Raw genomic sequence first — 23,658 nt, 5'->3', positions numbered from 1 at the left:
CGATGCTTTATCCACTAAGCCACACCGGATACCCATCCCGATGTTGGACAGAATCGTCTCAGTTTAAGTTCCAACTCTTGGGTTCCCTCTAGTGGCCGCCCTCTGCACTACGTCATAGATGTCTATGAACGTAGGACTGAAGTCCACACATGTGCTGAGGTGCACTCATTATGAGTGAGTAGTTGGCCGGGATCCGAAGGAATAAGCGCTGTCTTAAATCACAAAGTGAATTACGCATATCATATATATTATTTTAATGTACCGAAGTACATATGTTATTTCCATGCAGATATTCAAATCCCGGTGCCGGAGAGAATTTTTCTCCGTTCCATTACTCTTTCATCATATGATGACGCAGAATATCTGCATGGAAATATCATATGTACTTCGGTACATTAAAATAATATAAATTAAGTCAGTTGAGGCATTGAGGATGAAGTGTATGAAACAAGTTTCAGCTGCACTTCAAATATTTTTTGGAGTGGAGGAAGAAAAAAAATTTGTGCAAGTTAAATTTGTGAGTGTTGCTGACCGAAGCGCTTCTATCGTTGCAATTCCTGTTAAAAGAAAAGCCAAATATCATCGATGTCAGGGTGTAGGCCTAATTGGTCTGTACTGACTTCAAGAATTACTGCTCTTGGCTTCTCTTCTCTGGTCTTCCAAGATTTCTTTTACTGCATTTCTTTGGGTTAGGCCTAGTTTGTAGTTTAGATCTGATACACACACACAGTGTGAGTGTGTGTGTGTATATGTATGTCAGGTGACATAATTAGGAACATTAAATCCAGACGTTTGAGATGGGCACGCCATGTAGCACATATGGGCAAGTCACTGACATAGCTCAGTCGGTTAAGGAAGTTGCCTGCCGATCTGGAGTTGTGCTTGGGTGCGGGTTCGATTCCCGCTTGGGCTGATTACCTGGTTTGGTTTTTTCCGAGGTTTTCCCCAACCGTTAGGCAAATATCAGGTAATCTATGGCAAATCCTCGGCCTCATCTCACCAAATACTGTATATCACCACCAATTCCATCGACGCTAAATAACCTAGTAGTTGGTACAGCGTCGTTAAATAACCAAGTAAAAAAAAGTATGGGCGAATCCAGAAATGCATGTAGAGTGTTAGTTGGGAGGTCGGAGGGAAAAAGTCCTTTGGGAGGCCAAGACGTAGATGGGAAGATAATATAAAAATGGATTTGAGGGAGGTGGGATAAGATGATAGAGACTGGATTAATCTTGCACAGAATAGGGACCGATGGAGGGCTTATGCGAGGGCGGCAATGAACCTCCGGGTTCCTTAAAAGCCATAAGTATATAATTATATACGGTAATCAGCCTGATCTGTAATTCCTTTCTTTTATTAGCTCATTGGACACTGTGCTAAATATATATCTTCACAATTATATGGTTTCTCTCCGAAGTGCATACATATAACAAAACATGATGTTTCACATGTTAGTGGTTTATTTCCTGCACACATTTGGCAACTTTCCGAACAATCTAAATTGTTAAGAAGAACACTATTCCTCACATTCATTGGCAGTGTTTTTATTTTATTTAAAATATTTATTACTCAGGAACTGTCTTGTCGCTTCCATCTCACATGTAATAATTATTGTAGTGACAATATTGACAGTACTGTCACCGCTTCCTGAAAACATGTCATAATGATTGAAATTGACTGGTGAATTCTGCAATAGTATGATGCTGTGATCTGTACGATGAAATTGAACATTATTTCAAATAGCCACATATAATTATGTGGAAAAGAAAGGTGTTAAAACTAAAAAAGAGACTAGAAGAGCTGTGTTAGATAATGGATTGTGTGCAGTGAGTAAGAAAAATGTAGTCTACATACTATATTAACTTTAAAGAAAGAAAGAGGTTGGGCGAAATACATATTAATATAAAATTTGTTATGCAGTGAATAATTTGGGTAGCCTAGATATTTTGGTAGAGGTACGTATAATATTATTATTAAAAGTACATACATACTCTTTGCTGTTTTATTATGTAGGTCTATGCATATTTATGTCATTACCGGTAAAGTAGGCCTATTTTAGTTTTCACAGTGAATAAGTGTTCTATTTTCCCAAAAATTAGACACATCTTGTTGCAATAGCCTATCAATAGCTTGAGTGAGATGTATGGTGTGTAATAAGCCGTGTATAATATGTGACAGCTTATTTTCCAATTGTCATTCTTTGTTTCATTGTTTAATGTTTAAAGTCTTCTGAAATGGGAAAACCCATGTAAGCTTATGAAAAGTGTAGTAGGTAACTTTTTTTTTTTTTTTTTTTAGTGGAACGTTTAAATGGCCATCTATTCGGGAAAAATGTCTGTTACCATTGTTCGGAGAAGCAAGTGCACAGGTAATTCTGGTGATTTCGGAAGTGAAGATCGTTTAATTTAGAAGGAATTTTTTTGTGGAGATGCAGTTGATCGTATACCCAAGGCATACACTACATCCATCTTGCTCCTTTAGTAGGAATGCACCAATGCAACCCATTGGAAAAATTGTAAAAGTAAACTAAGTTTGAATATTATCGTGTATGTATTACATTCGAGATATTATTAGTTATCTCTCATGCAGGATCTGGGTGATATGTACATACAGTACATCTATTATCAGGGAGTACATATCATTTGACGTTATGTTCTTGTTTATATTCGTTTGGTAACGCTATTGTGAAGATTTACCACTTTGTATATACATTGTAAGTATTATTAGTGAAATAACATGTTATTAGTCGCAATGTATGCAATGGAGGAGGAAAGGCACTGGCCACCCCACTCCATTATCTCTTAACTTAGTTGCCTCATGATTGATGCATTAACTTATTGGTATCACTTATAAGATTCCAACCTCTCTTCGGACAGTTGATTAAACAACATATTACTAGTGGCGTGAGCAGTGAATGTTGCATTTATTGCTTTTATTTTCTTGCACTGGTTACATTCTTTGTTTTATGGTTAGGCCTACCCTAAGACGATTCTTATCAACCATTAACCTACATTATTTGAAATCACAACCATAAACTACTTAAACATTCCACGCAATTAAAGGGATTTTATAAATCCTCGGCTTTTTTTCCTGTTGCGCATGTCTCATGTATATTCATATAGCTACCTTAGTTAATGGCTTTCTCTCTTTCCCTCTTTTTAATGGCTTTATTAGACGATCTTGTCCTTTTTTAGGAATATGTTAAAAGTCATGGGTCTACTAAGACTATAACATCTTGGAAACAATGAAAGAAGAAATGGTAATCAAAGAAGAGAACGAAATGATTGTAGGAGAAAATTCAGAGGCATTTCTCATAGACATAAAAGAAGAAATAGGCGATGTAATTAAAGAAGAACATTTGGATTTTGGTTTGAGAGATAATGAGCTTACAGAGGAGGAATGTGAAGGCAGTAAGCTAGTTAGATTGCATAAATGTCCATATACAAACTGTGGAAAGGCTTTCAGCAGGCCCTGGCGTTTGGAAAGTCACATCTGCTTCCACACAGGCAAGGTACAAGTTGGATTACCAATATCTAAACCACATTTCAGCTGTTTAGATGAGGGATAGATTGGACTTTTTCCATTGCTGGTAGTGAATTAGAAATTCACAACTTTTCGAAGGTTCTATCTTAGATTTCAGGTGAAAAATGGAATGAGAAGATTATCTTACTAGTTGGGGCGTTACAAATACTTATTCTGCTTGACTGATCCAAATTACCTGTCATCGACGTTGTTGTCTTGTAATGTAAAGCAGTGTTGTCATATTTTCATTGTGAAGATTAGCCCTAATTACAACTATTTATATACCAACATCAGTAGGCCTACATTGATTTTTGCCACCATCATCCACTATGAATAAATTTTGAGCTATAAGATTACTTTTAATTAAAATTGAAATTAAAATTATTAACCTCTTTTGTCATATGGAGGGCATCATGCCAGAAGGGCGATACAACAGAACTGCAAGTTTACATTAGAGCCATTTAAATATGGAATAATTTTTCCTATCCTTGACGGCCTTATCTCTACCAGGTTAAATAAATAAATAAATACTAAATACTACTAAATATACATGTGGCGGCCGGGTAGCTCTGTTGGTAGAGCAGCTGGCTACGGACTGGAAGGTCCAGGGTTCGATCCCAGGTAGTAACAGTATTTTTTCTCGTTGCCAAACTTTCAAAACGGCCCCGAGGTTCACTCAGCCTCCTATAAAATTGAGTACCGGGTCTTTCCCGGGGGTAAAAGGCGGTCAGAGTGTGGTGCCGACCACACCACCTCATTCTAGTGCCGAGGTCATGGAAAGCATGAGGCTCTACCTCCATGCCCCCCAAGTGCCTTCATGGCATGTTACGGGGATACCTTTACCTTTTTTTTTTATCCTTGTATACATAACAAGGCACTTTCTTTGATTCTTCCTCATGTCCATTGTAGGTAATTCTCAAGTGATTGTTTTCAAACTTAAATAGATTCCATTAAAATATTTCGGTAACGTTGCATTTGCTGATTTATTGATATGCCTTTTAAATTAAAGGAACTCAAGATATTCTCGCCTATTCTATTTTCACTTCATGATTTGCATTTTTCTTTCTCATAATGGATTTTGAATTAGCATTATTAAATTTAACCTTTCTCTCTTTTCTTTTCCATGTATTTGTGTTTTAAGTGCTGTTCAGTGTTCTCTTTTGATCCTTTCTTGGATTTAATACAGTTTGCATTATTACTGCTGTTATTTGTATTTTTATAATGTGTTATCTGATAGGGTGGAAGAGAAGGCCTTATGGGGTTCGTCCTGTCAGATGAAATATATAAATACTGGTATATAATAAATATTTAGTTCTTAGAAAGGCAGAACACAATAGTACATTATGCAACGAGCCTATAATGGTAGTAATTAAGACGCAAGTATGATTGTTTATGAAACGAGCGCAAGCGAGTTTCATAATTTTCATACGAGCGTCTTAATTACCATTATAGGCAAGTCTCATACGACTTTTTATGCTCGACCATATTTCTAACTTGAAAGTATTGAAAATTAGGTCTTTTTATGATTATGTGCGAACTGACCTGAATTGTGAGATGTGCGCAGACGCAAAAGTATTGATTTTTTTCCGAGGCCGAGTGTTATTGACCTTGGCACAGAATAAGAATGAACATTAGTCCGATATAACCTGGAAATTGATTTAAAATTGAAAAACGAGATGACAAATTGAATTTATTTGAATATTATTTACAATTAACGCTAATTATTATAGTAAAACAGAACATAACCTTCTGCGACAGTATTGGATTTCCAGCCTCCGTGACTTTTCGCTAATTGTCTGTCGATTGCATATCTGAGAATAATCGATATAACGGTACAAAGCTGACTTGTGATTGACTGAAGACCTGTACTTTAATTAGTAGGTGTACTTTAATGACATGCATTAAAGGACTGCTACCAGGTGTATAATTACTACATTTCGGCATGGTCGAGCATATATATATATATAGTAATGAAATCAGTATTTCTATGCTTATACAATAGAATTGATACATTGGAAGTCTCACCACTTATGCCTACTGTATAGAATTTACATAAATAGGTCTCTGTGTATAATTTTAGGAAATTGATGATGTCACTCTGCATTATAGTAATGATGCTTCATTCTTGACTTCACAGCGTCCTCACAAATGTGAAGTTTTGGGCTGTGGTAAAGCATACTTCAACACAAGCCATCTGCGTCGTCACATAACAACCACACACAGTCCTGCATCCCTGTATAAAAAGTTGCTGAAGTGAGTAAAAAGTAATTTGTGTAACAATAATGAAAACCAAAAATTCAACATAGGCTATTTTGGATGTTAACATCTTATTTATTTTTTTAGAATACAATTAACGCAAAAAGTTGTAATATTTCATAATGTTTTGATTAAATATTCCTATTTAATAAAAATGCTTAATATATATATTTTTTATATTTTGCACGATTTTTTTTTTTTCTATATTTCTGAAACTATCACTGAACCTGGCTTTCCAGACATTACAAGGAGGCAATAGAGATGTTTTCCAAGAAACACTTGAAAAAAAAAAACTCATAAAACCAACATTCTGGCGTTTCCAAGGGCAAGAAAAATCTTAAAATTCCCTCTTTATAGTCATTGAACTCGTAGCATCAACGAATCAATAGAAAATAAGTGGTTTCTATCCCACCTTTGCTTATTCTTTGGAATTCAGTAAAAGCCATTTCAGTGTTGCAATGTCTATTTGGACTGTTTACGTGTAAATTGATGTTTTAAAGGACTTCCAAAACCATTAGTTTTGCTGTCTACTTAATTTATCCCCGTTTTGTAATTTCATGAGTTTTTTATCGTACAAAACAATGTTAAATGATAGAAGGTGTAATCAGATGCCAGAAAATATAGAAAAGTTCAGTGTTGATTCCAGTCAATATAAGATCTATGTTAGTAGATTTACTGGATGTAAAAGAATTCCTTACTTACTTACAAATGGCTTTTAAGGAACCCGCAGGTTCATTGTCGCCCTCACATAAGCCTGCCATGAGTCCCTATCTTGTGCAAGATTAATCCTGTCTCTGTCATCCTGCAGGACAAAATTCTGACACACCGGCGATGCTGATATAACCTCGGAAGTTGCGAGTGTCATTAAATAAACCATTTTTTTATCTATTTATTTATTTAATCTGGTGGAGTTACGGCCATATGCCTACTCTACAACACCACCTGAAATATACAAAAAAAATGGAAAGAGAAGAAGTAAATAAGAAAAAGAAATAAAAGTGCAAATACAAAAAACAAGTGCAAAAAGGACTGCCTCCGTGGTCTGTTGGTCAGCATGCTGGCTTCCAGATCTAGAGGTCCCGGGTTCGATTCCCGGGTTTGGCTCTCGGTGAATTTTTCTTGAAGAAGAAGAATTCCCTGGGTGTCTAGAGTCTGGAAATTTGTATGAATGTGAGTGTGATTGTGAGTGTGCCGGTTAATATTAATTAGCCAATTATCAAAAACATAAAATATTTATCAGGACTGTCGCTGGGCAGTAGCTGAACACACGTTTCAGCATCACATTGTTGACAAGTAACTCCATCTGCCAGCACAACCATGAAGCATCCAATAGACGCTATAGAGTTACCAACAAAGAGAAAAAAAATGCAAAAAAGAGGGGAGAAAAAACAATTTACCAATATTTTATTCAGGAGAAATTTACGATGTTCGTGGTTGGAAACTGCATTGTTCCCACAGAGTGTATGTTAATTTCTGATAGGTTTTGTTCATTAAAAGTGTATAATGAATATTACAATTATTTTGACAAATGGTTATGCCACTTGTGTGCAGGTGTCCGCATCCAGGTTGCCTGACTGAACTGAGTAATCCACAAAACCTGAAACGCCATATTTATCGTAAACATCAGCGTGTGTATCCATTCCAGTGCGAATTCTGTGACAAAGGTTTTACTAGACAAAGTCAACTGCAGTCACATCTGTATCAACACACAGGCATTCTGCCGATCACGTGAGTGTTTTTTTCTTCATTGTGTTGGCTATTTACAGCTCTATTCTGATGAACAGGTATACAGCCATAATAATGAGAACATCTGTTGCTCTTAGATTGACACATTGGATACATTACAAGTCAGAGATGTGACTGAAGTACACCAACTTGCCCTTGCCTCATCTCCACACACATCCTTCCTCTTCCATCTCCTCTCCTTTGTCTTCTTTCATCTGCTCTTTCTCCCGTCTCCTCTCTTCTTCTTTCTCCTTCCATTTCCTTCCCCATCTTTCCCTTACCTCACCTTTTTTCTCTTTCCATCTCCTGTATTTCCTTTCTATTCTCATTCTTCCCTTCCCTCTTTCGTATTTCCTTTTTTCTTTTCTTTTCTTTTCTTCTCCTCTCATTTCCACTCGTCTCGGCTCCTCTCCTTTGCTCTTCTCTCCTCTCCTCTCCTCCCTCTCCTCTCGTCTCGGCTTATCTTCTCTCCTCTCGTCTCCTTTCCTCTTTCTTCTTCTCTTCCCTCCTGTCTCCTCTCTTCTCTAGGCTCCTTTTCTCTCTCTCTTCTCTTCTCTCCTGTCCCCTTCTCTCCTCTGCTCTTCCCTCCCCTCCTTTCTACTCTCTTTCTCTGTCCCCTTTCCTCCCTTCCTCTGCTCTACCCTCCCCTCCCTCCCTTCTACTCTTCTTTTCTGTCCCCTTTCCTCCCCTCCTCTGCTCTTCCCTCCCCTCCCTTCTACTCTTCTCTTCTGTCCCCTTTCCTCCCCTCCTCTGCTCTTCCCTCCCCTCCCTTCTACTCTTCTCTTCTGTCCCCTTTCCTCCCCTCCTCTGCTCTTCCCTCCCCTCCTCTACTCTTCTCTTCTGTCCTCTTTCCTCCCCTCCTCTGCTCTTCCCTTCCCTCCCTTCTACTCTTCTCTTCTGTCCCCTTTCCTCCCCTCCCTTCTACTCTTCTCTTCTGTCCCCTTTCCTCCCCTCCCTTCTACTCTTCTGTCCCCTTTCCTCCCCTTCTCTGCTCTTCCCTTCCCTCCCTTCTACTCTTCTCTTCTGTCCCCTTTCCTCCCCTCCTTTCTACTCTTCTCTTCTGTACCCTTTCCTCCCCTCCTCTGCTCTTCCCTCCCCTCCTTTCTACTCTTCTCTTCTGTCCCCTTTCCTCCCCTCCTCTGCTCTTCCCTCCCCTCCCATATACTCTCCTCTCCTCTCTCTCCTACCTGTCCTCCTTTCCTCTCCCAATTCTGACCCCACCCAACTCAACTTTCCTCTTTTCTTTCTATCCCTGTCTTTCATCCCCTCCTCTCTTTTTCTCTTATCACATTTTCACTTCTCTCCTGTTTTCCCTCATATTATATTGGCTTTTCTGTCTCGTCTCCTTTCTCCTGTGATATTTTCTTCTCAGTTCACCTCTACATGCCTCATTTCTACTTCTGATCGAGTTTCTGGCTAATATGTACAGATCATCTAGAAACAAAATTTAAATTATCTGAATTTTGCTTACTGAGCATGCGCAGTATGTTATAACTAGGGAAAGGAAGTTCATGCATTTGCATATTTGTTCTTTACCGTTGTGTGAATATGCTGAAAGATTATTTACATGAATCACAAATTTCTGAATACAATGATATTACTTTTATTGTACATAAAAGTGCATATTTTGCCTTTATTTATAAAAGCGTCATATTTTAACATTTATGCAGGGAAACTGCATATTATGTATGTTTATTTGTCTTTCCCTCATTTTTAAAAGTGTGTACCCTCGTAAACATGACTAATTTATGTTTATGAATTTTGAACGTAACGATGCCGCCCTCATAGGGAGCCTCTCAAGTTAGCAATTGGTATTCCTTTACTGCAGTCTTTAGCAGATTTCGATAGAACAATATCCAGTTTAACATCAGTTCCAAGAAATGTAGGAGATAAAGTGAACGAGAAAACAGCAAATATTCTTTCCAAAAACCCTGGTTATTACTAACTTAAAGAAATTCAAGATATTCTCGAAGGAAAAACACCCCAAAAACCAACAAAATTTTCTATAGAACAGCTCACAGCTTTTGTGCAAGCCTCTCTAACTTCTTGTGACGTAGAACGAAGTTTCTCGCACTACAAAGCTATGCTGGGAGACAACAGGCGAAGAATGACAACAGAAAACATACGTCACTGCTTAGTTGTGAACTGTAACAGCATAAATGGAGCATTCAGCAATGAGGCAAGCACTTCAAAATCCATAGACTAAACGTAAGTTACCTATACCTTATTATTCTGTTAAAATAATCTCAGACTCATAATGCATATTTTGTAGCATATTTATCTATTTTTACGGCATAAATGCATACATATTCTTCATGTTTTTAGGGCTTGAACTTTCTTTCCCTGGTTATAACTGGCCCAAATTTTCTTTCTGAGTCTGTACATATACTATCAGGCAGTACATCTCACTTGATAATAAGTGTTAGAGGAAGAACAATTGTTTGCATGCGTCTGAAGTCTAATTAGTGTAATATGTTACTAGTCAGCGATGTATGCGATGAAGGGGGAAAGGAACTGGCCACCCTATTCCATTATCTCGTGACTTAGTTGCCTCTTGAGCGATATCTTAACTGGTGTCATTTATGAGGTTCAAAACTGCCTTCGGACAATTGATTAAACAACATGCCTCATTTATTCTAATATCTCTTCGAATAATATTAGAGTTAGAAAGTGTTAAGCGAAATTAAAACAGCCACGTGCTGTGTGGGATTAGACCAAAAGGGAACTGTTAATGAGCTCATGTCGAAAACTCACCTGAAACTGCGCACATTGCTATATCTGCACAGCAGCTAGACACATACTAACTGTGAAGTTGCGAAATTGAAGTTTGAATAACAGGTTATTGAAACAATTAGTAACTCCATCCTTGAATAGATAGTTCCCGAAACAATTCAAGTTAGTTTTCACATATTTATAGCTAATATCTGCGGTTAGATCTGTGCCCGGCAGAAGTTTCAACACAACCAGTTGTCGCCATCCTGGCTGCAACGAGACAGAAACTCTTGGTCACGTGTTGGGATTCTGTCGAAAAATGGAGCTTCTGCGCAACAATCGACACCATAAGGCCAGGACCGGTATTGCTGATGTCCTCAAGCGTCAAGGAAGTATACGAGGAGATCCACTGCGTTTCATCCTTAGATTCGAACAGAAGAGCAGATATTGTAGCCATCCACAGGACTCAATCTAAGGAATTAGTCCTTGATCCTACAATCCGGTTCAAGAGGGATGCCCTGCAGGCACAACACGTTGATGAGGAGAAGAAATCCATTTATGAGTCCTGCATCCCTTATCTAAGTGAGAAATATATATATATATATATATATATATATATATATTTTTTATCCAATGCCACCAGGTTGTCTTTTCGACATTTCTGGTCTTCTCTCCTGGCCGTGGCTTAGTTGTAACCCACTTCTGAGGTTGGGGCGCCTGGAAGGTGGAGTTACATTACCCCGATGATGTGATAGGATGATTATGATAATGTGGTGCCAGGAGAGGTCTTAAATCTAAACTTAACCTAAATTCCAGACCACGGACGAACACAGGAATAATCCCCTTTAAGGAAAAATTCCTGTGCTCTAACCGGGAATCGAACCCGGGACCTCATGAACTATAGCCAGAAGCTCTGAGCACTAGACCCTGAGGCTGGTCAAAAGTGAGAAATATAACATTCCCACTAGTCAGTGGAGTGTTTCTGGTCTTTTGTTTGGTGCACGTGGCACACTCCCTAAATTCACATGTGATATTTTAAAAGCACTCGGACTCCGATTTTTTGAAATTCAAAAAAATTTGTTGAATATTCTTAAGGATTCAATCCAAATATTACATTACCATTTATATTTTGGCCATTGATGATTGTGTTGGGTTTGCATTTCTCTGAATTTTTTACTAAACAATTCCTGTCTTTCTAAATTATTCTGTAGTGCTTTTATTCTGGACCTTTATGGTCACCCTCATTGAGGGCAGATTATTTTCTTTAAATATTTATATACAGAGTGTTCCGCTTATAAGTATAACAAAAGAAATAGCTATAACTTCTGAATTAATACAAGTATATAGTTGAAACCAACTGCTACAAAGAATGAAAACTGGGAATTTTTGTTACCTTATGTTCCATAAACCTCAACATGGCTTCCATTGGTGGCACGGGAAATATCCAACCGGTATTCAACCTCGACCCAAGTGTTATGAAGCATCTGTGGTGTAACATTGTTGACAGCAGCATAAATTCTTTCTTGTAAGTCTGCCAAATCACGTACTGGCGTCCTGTAGACCTGGTCCTTAACAAACCCCCACAGGAAAAAATCAGGTGGTGTTAGATCTGGTGATCTGGCAGGCCATGTGATGTACGGTGATCCTCTTCCGATCCATCTTGCAGGGAATTGTTCGTCTAAGAATGTGCGAACCATGTTGGCAAAGTGTGGTGGAGCCCCATCTTGCTGGAAAATTGCTCCATCTGGGAGTTGTGGCACAGCATACAGTTGCAACATATCCAGGTACGTGTTTGCAGTGACTGTCTTTTCAGCAAAGAAATAGGGACCAATGATTCTGTCACGCATGATCCCACACCAAACATTCCATTTAGGGGAATCCCGTTGGTGTTCAATTACGACACTTGGATTTTCCGACCCCCAGATGCGACAATTGTGTCGGTTTACTTTTCCACTGACGTGGAAGGTTGCCTCATCTGAGAAACAGAGTTAGAAATGTGTCGTCATCGTCCACTTTATCCAACATTGTTTCTGCAAAGCGTTTTCGTTCCAGTTTATCATTCGGCGTAATCATCTGATGAAGTTGCAGCTTGTATGCTCGCAAACGCAATCTTTTATGGAGCACTGTATGCACTGTTGTTGGTGGGATGTTCAACTGCACACTAGCCTGTCGAATGGATTTCCGCGGGCTTCTCTGAAATGCCTCGCGAATGCGTTCGACATTTTCGTCAGAAACTTTACGCTTGGAATGTTTACCTGCATTAGACAACAAACTTCCTGTTTCTCTGAGCTGCCTATCCCATTTCATTATTGAGACGTACGTCGGTACAGCTTCCCTCGGTCTAAGATTGTACTGACGGCGAAACAAGCGCTGTACACGAATTATGGATCTATGTTCTGCTAATGACAGCACACAAAAGGCTTTCTGCTGTGGTGTCCACATGCTGACTGACTAAAGATACGATACGAATTCTCTTATTTAATGATCTGCGCATGCGTGAGTCTTCTAAAAATAAGTAACAACAATGGATTAAAACTTCCCAATTTCCTCTTTACAATGGTATCAATCTTAACCCATTTGCATGCATTGTTATGAAATTATAACTATTTCTTTTATTATACTTATAAGCGGAACACGGTGTATTTCTCTTGTGGAGATCTATATTCGCAGTTTGAGGGGATGTTTCGACATGAGCTCATTAATTGTTCATTTCAGTACCGTAAAATGGAGTGAATAGGATCAGTGGGGGGAATAGGATCAAAATTTCATTCTTGGTTATAAAGTTTTGTTATAAACTGCAATTGAGTGGGAAGACAGTCATTGGTTACTATATTTTTCTAGTAAGCAATGGCTGTCTTCTCACTCAATTGCAGTTTATAACAAAACTTTATAACCAAGAATGAAGTTTTGATCCTATTCCCCCCACTGATCCTATTTACCCCATTTTATGGTATTCCGTTTTTCGAATATATTAAGTGAAGTGTCGCTAATAAATGCGAGAACTATGCAGCTGAAGTTTTATTTCAAGTCACAAATGAGAATTGTTTTCTCTCATTTGAAACTCTATAGTCTCTGCTAAATAATTAAACCTGCATTAAAGATGGAATTGTTGTTATTCCAGATGTTCATATTGCCAATTGAGATTTAGAACTCAAAGAGATCTTAAACGCCATGAGAGATCTCACAGTAACATTTATGCATGTGACTTCCCAAATTGTGAGGAGATGTTTCAACGCCGCGTACATCTACTGAAACACATCACTGTGCATCATCCCTCAGGTGAGACTTGCCAGATCTCGTCAACAGAGATCCTAGAAGTACTTTTAGCAGTACTTCTGTTACCTCTAGTTGAATGTAAATGCAGTGCTTGTTTACAGAGTTTATCTGTGATGTTTGTAAGAAGAGTTTTAAGACCAAGTGCAGACTGCTGGTCCATATGGCTGTTCACCAGGACACTACACAACGAGAAGTGATTCGTTGTCCGTATATCAACTGCTCTCGGTAAGTATTTGTGTGAAATACATCTGGAAATGGCACATTGTTAGTAAAACAGCAATAACATCCATGTCCCACAGTTTTCATAGGACATTTTCCTTCAATATATAATTGCATTTGTTTTCTTATAACATTATGTTCATTGAAAAATACCAACTATACAACAAGTTAAGATGACGTGTTGAAATGATCCTCCAAGAGGGAAATTTGAAATATTTAGGAGTTTATCTTTAGCCAAAACCTGGGGTGGGAGGATAAAACCAGCTATGTGACTGGGAAAGCATAGAGAACAGAGGTCTGCATCGGACGTTTTCGCTCGAGCGCCAAGTAGTTCATAGCATAATCCGATAGGTAGCGCACATGTATGATGGGTAAAATTGTCACGAGCGATAAATCCTCGAACGGTATAAGCCGAGTGTTAGACATTTGTTCTTGTTACAGTGATGAACTGAGTAGTAACATCATAGATGTTTATCATTTCAAAACTTTGCAGTGTTTAACTAACCTCTCCATAGTACAACTACAAAATTTGCTTTAAAATGTAATATAAATGTTGTAGGTAAATGTTTTTTTTTTTTTTTTTTTTTTCCACACAGGAGTGATTTTGTTTTTGCCACATCTGATTGATGTTATTGGATGTAAATGTAATTATTATAAACGGAGAACACAATCACGATAATGCAAGAACTGTATCAAGTTTTCTAGTAATAATAATAATAATAATAATAATAAAGATAATGAAGATGACCCATAAATAGGTCGAAACATGTACACGAGGTACATTGAAATTTAACACAGGAAAGTCTTACCATACATATTCTGAAGTGATACAGTGTTAAAAGTTATGTAATCAAGATGAATAATAATAATCTCTAATAATTAGTGTATCAGTCTTTGCGTCTGTAACAGTTGTGGAGCATGATTATTCGTTTTATTATATTTTCTGTGACATTACCTCTGTACTAATATTGTTATTAATCTACTGCTATATCAATAATATTTTGTAAAACGTTTCTACATTGTCACAGTATATAGGCGGAACACTATGTATGGACCTATCATATTATATATGTGGTAAATCAAATATTGACTAATTATTAATTAGCAATAATAACTGTATATCGAAGTTTTTCATACTATTTTATTTATAATTTCATGTTCCAATTTTGGTACGTTCCATTGACTGTTCCATTAAACGTTTGTCATAAACGCAGAAAATAAAGCCTTATTTTTACCGTGTGAGCAAAACATATGTGTATCTTATCTGTCGCCTTCCATAGAAGATAAGACATGTCGGTGAGATGACCTTGTACTGTGCTTCTATTTATTACGAGCGTATCACGACCGATCGTATCTCACTCGAGGGTGCGACACTCGACCGAGTTCAAGTGAGCGATTTAACTCCAATGCAGCACTCTGATAGAGAACCTTTCACTTTATAATATGAACACTCAAGAAGGAAAGTGCTAAATCCAAGGACTTGGCATATGCTGGGATCCATTTAGAGTAAAACAAAGTGCATTTTTTCGGGTTATGGGAAAGGCAAAAAATTGGCAAAAGTGAGAACAGTTTGCATTATCGCGTCTCGCGAATTTCACAGACCTCTGCTAATGGAGAAACTTGTCCGTTTCTATTCTTATGCCTGTATGTGAACATTCATTTTATAAAATGAATACCGGTATGTACCATTTTATGTGTAAGTTTATGTATTATTTTCCTCTGACTGGTACTGTAAATTATTTGATCATGATTAATATATTTTTACTAGTGCTTTGTGTCATTATATATATGACTTTGTGTTCTAGATTCTACTACCACAAAAGGAACCTTACATTTCATATTCAGGCCCGTCACAAAGGAAAGAAGAAAAAGACGAAGGTGAGTTCATTAGACAAAATGGAGAAACTACGAGATAGTGTTACATATTCAAAAGAAAATGAACTAGTATTTCTCCCTTTCTGTTTTGCTGTCATTTTTTTTATTTTTGTTTCACTTCATTTATTTTTCATCCTTCTTTATATCCTTTCTTCTTCCCGTTTTTCTTTCTGTATATCTTATTTCTTTCTCTTTTTTCTTTTTTTCTCTGCTTTGATTCTCTCTTTTTAATGTGAAATGTTTATGCTCGATGTTCAAATGGAGGAAACACAAGGAAATTTCAACATCTGACGTCACTTGCTTAGCAATGGCAAGTTACATCACACTGTCTGTAATAGTTGGATAAGTTCACTTAAGTAAGAGGAGTATAGGAGTAAACAGAATAATTCTTTTACTGTAAACGAACCCATCATGCATGAAAATGTAACAGTCATGATGATTGTCGCATTACAACATGAAAGCTAACAAGAAATCGAGGAAGAATTACATGAGTGCATGTTATCAACGGAAAAGAAAGTTAAATGATCAAGGTGCCCAGACAAACGAGTTTGTAAAAGAGCACAGGAACTTATACATGAATATAGGCAACGCAAAAAAGACCTAATTATATAGATGAGTGTATAGCAACTGAACTAAATATTGAAAGTTTAATATTATACAGTAAAACCTGTATTAAACGACCACTGCTGGTTCCATGAAAAATTGGTCTTTCAGAGGTATGGTCTCTCAATAGGGGGAGTTATTTTACGCAAATAATGGGTTAAAACTTTTCTTTGTTAATCAAATAAAAACGTGGAAAATATTGCTAACAATAAAACTTGAAATCAGAACTTTATTTCTTATTTTACGTTATTTTTCCAATTTTCTCCTTTGATTCCCATTCACAAAATAATAAATTGAACTCTGTTTAACATTTTTACATTTCCTTTTTACAATCTCATTTTCAAAACTATTCTTTAACATGTTAAGAAGTTCATTTCTCGTGAAAAACAACAACTGACTAGGCTACAGTGGACTTTATGTTGTCAGCAAACAGCTGGATACATTAGAAAATTGATTGATTTATATGTTTCGATTCATACAGTCTTTCAATGGTGCCGATTGTTGAATTAACAGGTAGGAGGAAGAAACCAACACAATTGCAGTTTCCTTCCCGAAACTGAGTGATATATTCTATGTGTTGATGTATATCTGATACAGCACAGAATTTTTTTGTACTTTATTGCATGTTTTAACAGTTCTTTGTATTTTAATCTTCCCTCTCTTTTTCAGGAAGTGTTTTGTACAATATGGCCAAAGAAAGAAACAAAAGACTGTCTTTCCCATGATGAATATCTCAGTACACAGAGTTCACCTTCCTCTTTGAGAACTGCTGCCGTAGAATTAGGATTAAAGCCAGAAATATTTATTGCATTACAAGGAGAAAGTATGCAAAAGGGAAGCAACCACCATGTTTCAGGGAACTAAAGTGTTCATTGCATATTGAATACGTGTTAATGTCTTTCTATTGTACATTCCAGCATTGATCACTCTCGCAGGTGTTTTTTTTTTTGGGAGATGGATTTCCTTGACTGACAACAAGTAGTATTATGTTTTGTTAGAATGTACATATTATTTATATTGCAATAAAGCATTTGTCATTTAGTGCGAGTCTGTTCATAGCCATATGATTTTCTGCCTGCTCTTACAAGGGGGAGTCGGACTTGGAAATGCGATGTTTTAGTGAATCTCGCAACAAGTTGTAAGATTTGAAGAGTAGATTACAACACACCTAGGCTATAGGAGTAAATAGTCAGCCATTAAAAATAAATGTCACAAAGATGACTTCCAGGATCTTAAAAAAATGCTCCGGTCTTGATTTTATTTTATCTCAAAACTGCATAAGTTTGATATTTTCACTTTAATATGTTTTTGGTATAGATACAATTGATGAGAAAATCAAACATTTTAGCGTAACACAAAGTTAAAGAAATCTCTCCTAGATGCTGTTATTGCCAAAGCTTACAGATGTTGCCATATTTAATATAGTTATTACAATATTATAATAACTTCAATTATACGTGTATCTCATCGCAAGGCCTAGAACAACTGTTGACAATCTTGTAAAGGACGGCATATGTCTTATTTTTTCTTTTTTTTTTTATCCAATGCCACCAGGTTGTCTTTTCGACATTTCTGGTCTTCTCTCCTGGCCGTGGCTTAGTTGTAACCCACTTCTGAGGTTGGGGCGCCTGGAAGGCGGAGTTACATTACCCCGATGATGTGATAGGATGATTATGACAATGTAGTGCCAGGAGAGGTCTTAAATCTAAACTTAACCTAAATTCCAGACCATGGACGAACACAGGAATAATCCCCTTTAAGGAAAAATTCCTGTGCTCTAACCGGGAATCGAACCCGGGACCTCATGAACTATACCCAGAAGCTCTGACCATTAGACCATGAGGCTGGTCGCCATTGTAATATAATACATGGCATTTCGTTCTAATTTTTATTGTTTTCAATAATTTAACGTCCATCTGTCCAATTTTAATGTAGCCTATGTTCTTCTCCGGGTTATGAAGGTTAAATATGCCAACTTTGGCAAATATCGGTCAAAGCGTGTAGATTTGTATTGAGTACATACATAGCCACATTGACTTTTATATGTAAGATTATATTTGAAAAATTTTATGACAAATAATTCTTGTTCTGGTGACTGGCCACGTTCAAACCAGAACTGGCATCCTAGGCATCAAAAATATTGACAGAAAAGCACGACAGATAGTCACATGAGATTAAAATGTGTATGATATCCTTGATTGTTTCTTTACTAGCTACATATAAATCTGTAGGGTGTCACACCTAGCCCTAAAATATTTTGAAGTTCAAAGGTTGTTATAAAGCATAAAAAAAGTTTTGTTGATCCGTTTGAATCCGTTCTTCTTAAAAGCCTATTTCAATATTCATAATAAACACAAAATTATTATTTTTTTCTTTAATGATTGTCAGTTAACAGCATTCACGCACGAGTTTCTGTATTCCATGTAATATTAAAAATGCCACATACCTTAAGCTAAAACTTGCAATATAAAATTAACACTTTCCCATTGCCGAACACAACCCCTATCACTTGCACAGTGCAAGGGCTCAGATTCTTTCTCTTGCAAGGACTGTGGCATCCCACTCGATGTGCAGGTTTTTAACATCTACAGCATTCCTGCTCTGTTGTTGTTGCTGCTGCTGTTGTCATGCTCCTTCCCCCATTCTGATATGATAGGTATTAGGTAACGTCAATTTTCGGGTTTCCTTTTCAAAATTTTCTAATGTTCCTTCAATGGAATTGCAAAAATTTGAGTGAGACAAGTGGCCAACAGCTTGGAGCTCACTTAAACACTTTTTCTCAGCCCCAATTTCCTCTCGCGCACATTTTAAATGTTTCTACTCTCATTTTTTCATTAATTCACTTATTCGTTTAAATTTTGCTTTATGCTGCACCATGGTAACACTTTGTTTGTTAAAATTGTTTCACAGTATATAGACACGCAGTTGTAATCTAATCATTCTCTTGAAACTATAAAAAAATATCTCAATATCATTTGAATTAACGACGTCTCTGCTACATGGTAAATAAGTGTGCCAAGTTCATTTATGCTCGACCATGCCGAAATGTAGTAATTATACACCTGGTAGTAGCCCTTTAATGCACCTCATTAAAGTACACCTATTCATTATAATTCAGTTGTTTAGCCAATGAGAAATCACCATTGTACCATTATAAAACCGCAAGTATCGATTATTCTCGGATATGCAATCGAAAGACAATTAGCAAAAAGTCATGGAGGCTGGAAATCCAATACTGTCGCAGAAGGTTATGTTCTGTTACTATAATAATTAGCGTTAATTGTAAATAATATTCAAATAAATTCAATTTGTCATCTCGTTTTTCAATTCTAAATCAATTTTCAGGTTATATCAAGACTAATCTTCAAGTTATTCTCTAGATTATATCAAGGTCAATGACATTCGTGCCTCGGAAAAAATCAATACTTTCGCGTCTGCGCACATCTCATAATTCAGGTCAGTTCTGCTCCTCACATAACCCTAATATGAATACTTACGAATAATTTCAAGTTATAAATATGGTCGAGCATAAAAAATCGTATGAAACTTGCCTATAATGGTAATTAAGACGCTCGTATGAAAATTATGAAACTCACACTCATTTCATAAACAAACATACTTGCGTCTTAATTACTACCATTATAGGCTCGTTGCATAATGTACTATTATGTTACATTGGTAATTGCGTAGGTGCACTTAAAATTAATTAAAACAGACTTGAAAATCACTATTTTAACAGTAAGAAATATTTTAAATATCGTGTTTCCAGGTTACGATTTTGCCTTGTTCGAGTACTAATAATCTTTTAACATCTCTTTCCCTAGAGAGACTTCTGCAAAGTCTGTAATAATATGATAGTAAAAATGGAAATGAAACAAGCTTATTAATAATTCATTGAAGAATATTATTGTAATTCATATACCAATGTGCTAAGGAAGAATTCTTCATCCTGGAAAATACTTAGGAATTACTGATTGATGTTGATGTTTTTTTGCGACAGTTTTCAAGAACAGCAGCTTCCGTTTTATAAATACTGTGCACATTGGTGTGGCGTTCAGTATGATTAATTACAGTACTGTTATTTTCATTAACTTTACAAACCATGAAGGCTTTTGCTGCTTGCCGAACAATGGGTTTGTTACTTTAGTCTGCCTTGACTGCCAATTTCCGAACTTGTTTTTTCAGGATGTCTAAAACTTTCTTGCCTTTATCTACATATTATCTTCGTGCAGTTTTTCTAATAGTATAAGGGTTTGCAAATCAAGCTTTCAGGTAAAGTTGATTTGAATAATTTCGAGGGAAAAACTGTTCCGGGGCCGGGTATCGAACCCAGGACCTTTGGTTAAACGTACCAACTGAGCTACCCAGGAACTCTACCAGACACCGCTCCAACTTTTCTCTCTATATCCACAGACCTCAAAGTGGGCTGACAACCGTCAAGCAACCAACATTGTGCACTCAATGTTGGTTGCTTGACGGTTGTCAGCCCACTTTGAGGTCTGTGGATATAGAGGGAAAAGTTGGATTGGTGTCTGGTAGAGTTCCCGGGTAGCTCAGTTGGTAGAGCATTAGTATGTTTAACCAAAGGTCTCGGGTTCGATACCCGGTACCGGAACAGTTTTTCCCTCGAAATTATTCAGTATTAGGGTTTGTTTGTACAGAGTTTCTGACAATTTTTAACTGTCGTAAGTATGTGCACATTGACTTTACTGCTCGTAAATTCCAAATGCACATGCTAATGACAGTTGCAAACTATCGGAAACTGCTGTATGAACAAATCTATTATCTTCACAAATTTTTTATGATTAATGTGAATGAATGAATATATTTGTCTTTAAGCAATATACCTTTTGGTGAGGCGGCACTTCACATTATTAGTATACAGTGCCTCTCATACAAGTCATTTAGGACATTACTTATTTTTAATTTATTATTGCAATTCTTCCTCTAGTCTTGTCTGTCATCAATTCTTCCACTACTTTACCAAAAATACTATATTTCTAATTCTTGACCCCCCCCTCCTGTATGACACATTTCCCCTCACTTCACATCGCTAACTATTTGCACTTTTCACTGCTAACTTTTCCACATTGCTACTTTATTTACTGTAGGTCTTAGTTTTCTTTTCTCACAATTTATTTCCCCTCCACACTATTTCCTTAAGTCATACCGTTTTCCCCTCTTCCTTCATCACTGCTCCCTGAACTATCTCCTACTTGCATTACCGGTACTCTATTTCTCGTCAGCCTCGATTTCGATCTTAGTTTCTTCACCTGCTTCGGAATTGCCCCCATCTAATGTCCACTATTTCCTTTCACTTGCACCAAGGAAAATTTTTTTTTCATAAAAATTCATTTAAATTTTCTGTTGTCTGTTCTTGTCCCAAATCCAACTCATGTGTCTCTCTTGATTGTAATTTTATTCTTGATTCATCATCAAGATGTTGAAATTTATTCTAAACCTGTTTGTTTTTGCATATAATTAATATAATTACAGATTTAATATGAATTGTATCTATCTTTTGTATATATATATTTTAACCAATGACGAGTACTTCACTTACGTCATTCACTCATATGAAGCCAGTTAAGTAGACCAATTTACAGACAGTCGTTGCCCAGGGTGCGTCATAGGAGGCTGGTCTACACTACACCCATGATGAAATGATTACGGAGATTTGTTGGGATGCTATAGGGGTACTGGAGCTTCATGGAGAAAACCCCTGTGTTACCTGGACCACGGGCTTGTCCAACACAAGTTATAAATCGGGAGTACACCGGGGATCGAACCCTGGTCCATAGGATTATAAGTCCAGGGCTCTAGCTGCGAGACCACCATGGCGGCTGTATCTGTCTTATATAATTAATATATTTTGACAAATGCCAAAATAAGGTTAGTAATATCAGAATAGGCCCAAGCCCGTCCAAAAATATGTTGTTGTTGTCTAGTGCCTTGCATCTGGCAATGAAGCCATTAGCAGTCGTGCTTTCCAATACTTTTGAACTGTAGTTTCTTCTGATCTTAATGCTTCACAGGTCTTCAAGTGATCTTCATTCATTTCTGCTGGATCGTTACACAGGACACATATTGGTGAAGCTGAGATACCTATTCTGTAGAGATGACTTGCTAGACAGTCATGATTTGTCAATAGTCTGAAGGCCAACTGCTGTTTTCCTTGGTCTCTGGGGGATTATATCTGGGTTGGAAAGTAGTGTAATCCATTTTTGTGACTTTCATGTAACTGTTTTCTTAACGGGCACCAGTTTTTACAATGTGGCAGTCCAAAAATATTAAATGTATGTATTTCTTTTTTTTTTTTATCTTTCTTTCTTTGTTAAGAATGAAGATTTTTCAAATAAAGAAAATTATTATTATAATAATTATGACGAAAAATGGATTGTCTTGCTATCATTATCAATATACAAATTCATAATCTTAATAAAATTAAACCAAAAGAAATTAAATCACAATCAAATAAAGTAAGTTAAAAACAGAAATGACACTTAAATTAATTTTGTAATGTCGTTTTTGCTCACTGGAGCAATACATGTGAGAAAATATAAATAAAAATGTGCAGTGATTTCTTAATTTCGCTATAAGTAACTGCTATGACATTATATGGATAAATTTAATAATGTAAAATAACATACAATAACGCTGAAGTTTCTGTTAGTAAAGTATATGCATCACTAATTGATTGTGTTTGAATTGAATAGAGGGAATATGGGAAATTTCTCCCCTTCTGCATTTTTTTCCGAGCTTCTACATTCCTGTGTTCATTCCCAACCAGAAAAAAAATTACCCTCTCTGAACATATGTTTTAATATTAGTACCACACTGGCATGATTAGCAATATTTTTCCTAAATTATTGTATTTCAGAAAACTTACTTTTATTTTCTGTGTGGTGGTCAAAACATTTTCTCCTCTAGAGTGAATTTGTTATAGTGAGCTTATTCTGAATGTTGTTTGTGAATATCACCTGGATTTCAACATTTTAACAAAAAATTATCCTTTAATATAACTTTAGTATAATAAAACATTTTAGACTATATTTCTTTCTTTCTTTCTTTTTTCTTTTCTTTTTTAAGAACTACCTATGTCAAAAATACTATGTGTGTTTGTTGTTTTCATAAACATTTGTTGCTGTTGTTTTCATAATATGATTTCGTAATTGATTGAATTATCTAGTACCTATTAAAACATAAGGTAGGATAGAGATGTCATGGTACCAGAAATTCAAAATACTGTCACAGTAATTAAAATGGACGTTAAAAACAACAGTAATAATACATAACTTTATAACAGCAAACTTTAAAACTTAATATGTTATAATTCATATAAATATAAAAAAAAAAACAAAAGAATTAGTATGTCAACAAGAAATTTGTCCCCTCTACATTTTTATTAATTCGAATGCTGCTATTAGAATGGTTAGTGTCGACTTTGCACGGAGGTAGCCAGGTTTCTAA

At 36.5% G+C, this 23,658-nt stretch overlaps 1 protein-coding gene across 7 annotated transcripts; it reads left to right on the top strand.

Moving 5' to 3' along the window:
• The first annotated feature begins 1,520 nt into the window (after positions 1-1,520).
• Positions 1,521-23,187, top strand: LOC138694985 (transcription factor IIIA-like). Of its 7 annotated transcripts, none has more exons than XM_069819227.1 (8): positions 1,522-1,826; positions 3,195-3,511; positions 5,660-5,775; positions 7,330-7,506; positions 13,337-13,494; positions 13,593-13,716; positions 15,516-15,588; positions 21,795-23,187. In XM_069819227.1, exons 2-8 carry the CDS (start codon positions 3,245-3,247, stop codon positions 21,819-21,821), a joined length of 942 nt encoding a protein of 313 aa, XP_069675328.1. In that variant the 5' UTR covers positions 1,522-1,826; positions 3,195-3,244; the 3' UTR covers positions 21,822-23,187. The 7 variants fall into 7 exon arrangements, with proteins under 7 accessions (XP_069675331.1, XP_069675328.1, XP_069675330.1 ...); XM_069819229.1 differs by having other exon boundaries at positions 1,523-1,826; positions 22,224-23,178; XM_069819228.1 differs by lacking the exons at positions 3,195-3,511; positions 21,795-23,187 and adding exons at positions 2,299-2,368; positions 16,858-17,177 and having other exon boundaries at positions 1,523-1,826.
• Positions 23,188-23,658: the final 471 nt, after the last annotated feature.

Source organism: Periplaneta americana, chromosome 2, assembly GCF_040183065.1.
Source record: "Periplaneta americana isolate PAMFEO1 chromosome 2, P.americana_PAMFEO1_priV1, whole genome shotgun sequence".
NCBI lineage: Eukaryota > Metazoa > Arthropoda > Insecta > Blattodea > Blattidae > Periplaneta > Periplaneta americana.
The sequence above is the reverse complement of the archived record's forward strand: the minus strand, read 5'-3'. Positions and strand labels throughout refer to the sequence as shown.

Coding starts and splice junctions, on each gene's coding strand:
- LOC138694985 (XM_069819224.1), top strand. CDS start 3,245: ATGAAAGAAGAAATGGTAATCAAAGAAGAGAACGAAATGATTGTAGGA. Junction 7,507..13,336: donor ACAGGCATTCTGCCGATCAC/GTGAGTGTTTTT, acceptor TTGTTATTCCAG/ATGTTCATATTGCCAATTGA. Junction 13,495..13,592: donor CACTGTGCATCATCCCTCAG/GTGAGACTTGCC, acceptor GCTTGTTTACAG/AGTTTATCTGTGATGTTTGT.